This window comes from Pseudomyrmex gracilis, unplaced genomic scaffold, assembly GCF_002006095.1.
Source record: "Pseudomyrmex gracilis isolate BER0280 unplaced genomic scaffold, ASM200609v1 scaffold_11, whole genome shotgun sequence".
Lineage (NCBI taxonomy): Eukaryota > Metazoa > Arthropoda > Insecta > Hymenoptera > Formicidae > Pseudomyrmex > Pseudomyrmex gracilis.
In genome coordinates, this window is record NW_018020595.1 from 913,324 (window position 1) to 920,130 (window position 6,807).

At 41.9% G+C, this 6,807-nt stretch overlaps 2 protein-coding genes across 3 annotated transcripts in view; one reads left to right on the forward strand and one right to left on the reverse strand.

Annotated features, from left to right (window-relative positions):
- LOC109863599 (transcription factor Sp9) overlaps nucleotides 1-6,780 on the reverse strand; it is a 32,949-nt gene extending 26,169 nt beyond the window's left edge. The window contains exon 1 of the mRNA XM_020443908.1: nucleotides 6,667-6,780. Coding sequence (XP_020299497.1) covers nucleotides 6,667-6,780 — 114 coding nt within the window. The remainder of the gene's footprint in view (nucleotides 1-6,666) is intronic.
- LOC109863597 (translation initiation factor IF-2-like) overlaps nucleotides 1-6,807 on the forward strand; it is a 144,921-nt gene that overhangs the window by 77,061 nt on the left and 61,053 nt on the right. The window lies entirely within an intron of this gene.

Here is a 6,807-nt window from a genome sequence, read left to right on the forward strand (position 1 = left end):
GATAAACGGTGCCGATCGCATCAACCCGCCGTAGTCAATCTCGCTCGGGATAAAAAAGTTGTCTGTCGTAAAGATCGGGGATTACCGTGGTCCCCGTTGTTCGCTCTGTGACTGACTGCCGACTATCCAAACGACTTGGTCTCAGACCAGACGGGAATATGGGTGGTAGGGAAGCTACCCAGGACTTGACGGCCCCCGGGCAAAAAAGGGGCTGGAGTCTCATGGGCGGGACCCAAGCGGAATCCGTCGCCGCCCATCACCGCCTACGTGCCGTGCCCGGTTTTCTCGATTTTATTAATCCCCCTTCCTAAAACCCGCGGTCCCCTACCTCTGTAGCCACTTCGAAGGGGCTCCTTCTCGCGTGGTGCGCCGTCTCCGTCCCACCGCTCCGTTTATTTGTCCCGCTTTCTGTTCAGATCCCCCACCAATCTCCTTCGTGGCGACTGATAATCAGCTGCGGAATGCGCGCGCAACTCGTCGCTGGAAGGAGAGGCGCTCGCGGCGACTTTAGTGGTGCCCTCTCGACGTATAGACGGCAGAAGAGACTCTCGACGGCCTTTCTCCACCTCGTCGCTAACCCTCGTTCGTTCGCGCTTCCCCTTTCGTCGCTTTACGTGACCCGAAGTCGTATCGGCCCGCGAGCTCGTTTGACGTAACGGTATATACAACGCGTCGTTATTTAAATACCAATACGCGCTCACGACGGATCGGATAAAAGCGCGAAGTCCTCGTCCATTCGAGATACACGGAATGAATTGAGATCGCGACTAATCGGCGCCGCAATTGGTGCTTGCTCATAAGCGAGTGTCGAATTAAAAAAATGTAAAAAGAAGAAACAAAGATATCTGGACGTATTAGTCTTCTCTTTGGTGGAAGAAGATGCCAGTAGATTCGTCACGTAATAGCGATTCTATTTGATGACTTTGATGTCTGCGTAATCGCTTTTTAAATGTCCCAGGATGTTCGGTGGGAATTATACATAATATCCTTAATACTTTGCGCGTTCGGAAAATTACTCGCAAATTATCTTGTACCGCTGTTTTTCTTGCTGTCGTGCTTTCTTCACATTTATTTTGACGAAAACTGTGTACGAACTGTGATAATACACTTCGATTCCGTATAATTTTGCATCTTGCGTTGCATCCTGTGTATACGTTCTGTTTAATTATCCATACATGTTCGCGTTTACATCTTCGTTGCGCGAATACAATCTCATCTATTCGCGGAGAGATAATATACGTTATTTATTGAATTACAGTTCATTGTCGTTACAACGGTTTCGAACTGAAACATGATATTTTAATGCGTAACTGTGTATGTTCTAATTAACTTAATCGCAGATAAGTTTATTTTCTTATCACTTAATTGCGTAATATGTTTCACACAATTACTGTATCGAACCTGTACTTATTCCGTGTGCATTCACGCATTACCTCGATCATACAATCTGCGCTAGTTGCTTATGTGAGACTGTGCGCAAACACACCTCTAGCCGTGATATTGAAAAAAATCAAAAACACGTCAATTTGAAACCTTTGTCGGGAGAAAATATATTCCGATTATTTTTAGAGTGTAAACAATGCAAAACAAGATAAATTGTTTACGGCATTATTGCGAGTAATATCTTATCTGACTATTAATTGTAAATTGTCGGTTATATCGTGATTAGCATCAAGAAATATAATTTGTTGTTTTTATTACAGTATCGCGCTCATGTCATCAAACTGAATAAGTAATAATTATAGTCAATATTAACAGGTGCATAAGTCAAAGCACAAATAAAACTAAGTGATATCTAATATCTAGTTGAGCAATTTACGAGCAATAATATTTGTGCGCGAGTTTTTGTTTTTTTCATTTTTTTGTCACAAATCAAATTTATTGCGTTAGAAAAAAAACACATCTTTCTTGACATCTACGTTACCGTGACTTCATCGAACGCTCATTATTGCACGCAAAAAATGACTTAATAAGGACTGTAATTTGCTCGCGTTTCTTCAGTTTTGCGAAACGAGAGAGGCATGAATAACGTGATGCAAGCTCGAGTGTACGGCAAAATACAAGCGTGTATTAAAACCACAAGCAACGTTGCTCAGGGAGGACTGCGAGAGGACGCGAAAGAACCTAATGCGATTTTAATCGTGTGGTTTGAATTTCAAATGTTATCGACTCTGCTTTATAAAGCGGAACGCGGTCGAAGAAGCATTTTCTCAGTGGCGTATTTTTGAGACGAGGTACACTCTTAAGCTCTTTGATATAAATGGTGAAATAAATTGTTCTGTAGATGTGCACAAATATACAAAACTTTGCGAATCAAGAAAGATATAAGATGTCTTGGCCCGTTACATTGTAACAATAATTCGAGAAATTAAACCGATAGTCGCCATTAAATTAACGAAGCCTTTTTTTGTTTACGAATGATGCAAAGGTTGTCTTATAATAATGAGCTAGATCGTAATTAAATTGCGTCTAAAACCGCTTTACGATAAATGGCGACCGGTTGCTGAAAGAAGAAAATAGTTAATGTAAATTTTCTTGGGATCTGGTTTTTCTTTCAATCTTTTAACGCGAGAAATCGAGCGATAATTTAGAATGCGATTATATACATTTGCATATGTAGAATTTAATTTTTAGAATCAATTGAATATGTAAATTTTTTTAATGTAACGTCGCGATGTTCTTTACTGAATGAAGCGCGTTTCTACGCTATCTTTCTACGCCAATGCTCGGTGGAGACGTGAGCGGCGGGTCGAGGTCGCATTAGGACCTAATTTTCCATAATGGAAGAAGTCCGTGGCGTGGTACGGCGCCACTACGGCGAAGCGACCGGCTAATCGCGGTCCATTCATAACCATTCTCGGCCAGGTCGTGTGTGCAACGAGCGGGGACGATCGGCTTGGTCTCAATCGAAATTTTTACAGGTTATTTAGATACAGTACCATGTACCACGTTGACGTGTCTCGCGGATTTTGTTTGGAGAAAATGACATTAATATGCGATTATTAATCTATTCTAATTTAATTAGTGAATAAATGCAAAATAAGTCACTTCTATAAAAAAAAAGTTAGCTGTTCAAAATGATAAGATATGTTTTTTACTTTCGACCGAACTTCTCTTGTTGATCATTTTTTATATAACAACATATAGTCCACTACGAACTAAAAGCATTTGCTCAGCGTGATTTCGTATTATTGCTTTCCCCGGACAGTATTTACAGTAGATAGCACGTTCGAGATAGACGCGTCCAAAATCGATGAACGGACGACGCAGAGGTGAGAAAGGAATAGGTTCGAAGAACGGGAGGACGTTATCGGCCAGCACTCGCTACGAATCCTGGCAGCGATTATGCGTACATCGCGTGCCACCGGCGCACAAAAGGTGCGACCCGCCCACGCCCTTGCGTATCGCGGAACAGGACGGGGCAAGTGAGCGCGCGCGGGAAGGGTGCGAAAAGGGATGTTTTACAATGAACTGAACCAAAGACGGGCGTTCACGCTCGCGGCAAGGACAAATGGCCAAGCGCGTGGAAAGCAGCTATCGAATTTCCCCGAGTTTTCAGATTCTCGCACGAGAAGAGAGCGTTTCTTTTGGATTTATTGCAGTCGCGGACATGAACGTTCCGAGCGCACGAAGATGAATTGTTCGTTTCTGTTTTTTTTTTTTTTTTTTCGAACGTTTTACCTCGGCATTTAATGTATGGATATTCGATGTTGTTGAAAAATTGATTAGCGCCGATCAACTACTGATCATGATGCGTTTTCGATGGCGCGATAGATCGATGCGGCCTACATCGTATCTCTCGATGATGGATCGTTGATTGGCAGAGACGAGCCGTAGGGTTGAAAGGGAAATGGGGCCTAGGGGCCTCACGGGGGCGGATAATGACAGGGCGGCCTCGCGTAGCGAGGATGGTCCGCGTTGGGACCAGCTCGGCTTTTGCCTCTGACACGACCATGTGGCCATCGGGAGATGCTGATGGACTAATAATTACTGGGACCAGCTTCGTGTGCGTGGCGACTGGCAGCGTCGAAAATGAAGATTCACCTTACCAAGTCAAAGCCAGATCTTGTCTACTATCTGCTAACGGCATGTAAGCCTTTGCTCAAACCAGTTCGAGGATTTGAGGTAACCGTTGATGTGCCGACACTCGTATTTTTCAAACAGTTTTTATATAAAACAGTCTCGACAATTATTGTTAAGAAATTTTCAAGTAAAATTTCAAGTTTGTTCTTATAAAACATACATCTAAGACAAGTGTATTTTTTTTTTTATTGTAAGAGATTGAAGTAATAGATTTTTATTGTAATGCAATTTGTGTTATTACCAATATGCATTACATGTAGCGTAATGAGAATTTATTTCGAGCGTCACGAAACAAGACAAGAAACTTTGCTCGAGACTGATTTACGAATTCGTTGCCGCGGTCGATGCCGGGGCGTAAGTCGAGATTCTGTCTACATCGTGCTCCGAGATAGAGAGACGCCCGAGTCACTCCTCCCCTTACGTTTCGCCGACTAGATTTATGGGGTGTTCTACGGGGAGGAGAGGAAGACGACCCCCTCCGTAATTCACGCGTCGTTCTTTTCCGCCGACTGCGACGTCGAAGGAGCGACGCAAATAAGGCGCACCCCATTTCAGAAGGGAGTCGATCGAAATAAATATCTTCCTTCGATTTCGCCCTCGAGATGCTGGTCTTTTCTTCTATTCTGAGCGTATTTTAAGTACATTAGATGTAAATAAAAAGGATAATAACGTTTAACAAGTCGCTCTCTATAGAGATACGTCTACGCATTTCTTATCTGATCAAGCTATATATTTTTCACATGATGTAAACCTTTAAAACACTCGAGCCATTCTTTCTCTTGAGAGTAATTCCTGGTTTCCTTCGTACAAAATCCTTTCGAGAGCGTCTTGCGCAGAGAACATTGTGATTATAATTAAAATTCTTTCGACATTAGAAGGATATAATTTAGAGTTTTATATTTTTAGCATAAGTAGGAGGCATTTGCATATATAATGGGAATCAAATTAGGTGTGACATTTAAGCACGGGTAATTTACGAGAGCGTTGAACGGAAATCATGATTTTTTAATAAGTCGCAGACAGGAAGATAAGTTATCGGGGAAAAAAAAAGTTGCACAAAAGATTTCCGCATTATACACACGATGTAACATAGACGAGGATGTTTGAGTGGCAGCCGAGATGGGAAAAAGTTGATGCACGCGCTACTGTAATTACTGATAATAGTGATAATGAGCAATTAAGGAAAGAGTAAGAGGTTCGTAATGACGAATAACTATCCCGTAGAGTATATCATGCAATGCTTGAAAAACTCCTGACTGACGTGAACAATATTGCACGTTAGATAAATTACACATCGCAATCAGATTAAAACACGTTTTTGTAAAACCAAATCGATGTGAAGATTTTTTTAACAATCAACGAAAGATTGAAATGGAATTTAGATAATTGCATGTACGGAACTTCCCTTTGTGTAAGAGCCAAAATTTTATAATTGGATTATGCTTTGTAAAAGAGAGAGAGAAAGAGAGATTGTTTATTTTTCTGGAAAATAAATCTTTTGGATTACATGCGCCAATTTTCTTTGCTCTCGATACAAACTAACGTCTTCTCTTATACTTTCTTGTTAATCAACTCATTTTGTCGGATACGATATCAGAAAACGATCAAGAGCAGAATTTTGCCGCGAGCAAAGTCAGGCGGTTTGCACGCGTCTTCTGATCCAACATTCTATTTTTTTTTTTTTTTTTTTGTTTCTTCATAGCGCACGTGTCGGAAATACGAAGAAAGTATTCGAATGAGGGAGGGGAGTGCGCGAAAGTTTTGATGCAAACGGGGGAAACAATTAATCCGGCCAAGGACCCGCGCCAACAAATTCACGCGCATGTTCGCTGGAAGTTTGAGATTGCGAAATGACGTGCAAACTGAGGGACGCCCTCGTCCGCCCCCCGGCAATACGGTAATCACTATAATTACGTATCGAGCCCTTATATTAATATCCCCTAGCTACGTCTCTCTTTCCATCTTCTTCCTCGGTTCCACGGCAATTCCTCACTCGTCGCCTTAACCGCGTGAAAGCTGCCTTTTTTTCGCAACCTTTCGATCGATCGCGATTTATTATTGGCACGTCGCACGTTTCTTCGTTTGCTAACAAGTGCTTTAGGCAAAGGAAATTCTGTCGGGTCTTCACTTTGTGCGAATGATTGAAATATATTTGCCACTTTTCGGAAACACTTTGAGTGCAGGATATTATTGGAGCGGCGATTGGACGCAATTGACGTTCCCGAACAGAGACGAACAGGTATCCATATTTTCGTCACCGAATCTAATTGAGCGATTTGATTGGCAATCGTATGAATTGAATTTTCTGCGAACCCCAACCTCGATTGATTGAAAATGGCTGATTGTGACAACTGGTGATCATGTCAGTTCTCCGTATTAGAGAGTCGGGAGATGAACAATTAACGAAGGGATGCGTTTTAGAACCTCCCATTGCGGAAGTTGCGAAGGATGTCTCAAAATGAAATTTGCTAACTCGTTAGATTCTCACCGAGTTATAAATTTTTTCAAAAATTTCCCGAAATAATCGCGATCGATCTCGTCTCTTTGAATCTTGAAGAAATCCACATTTCTCGATGTCCTTACCTCAAGATACTCCGTGTCCTGAGCGGGATGTAGACTTTGCTGCGGTGTCGCTGGCGTAATTGTCATCACATTTTGCGGATGCCCGTTATGCGAATACTGATACGCGCAATTCATTTTTATTTATTTATTTTTTTTTTTTTT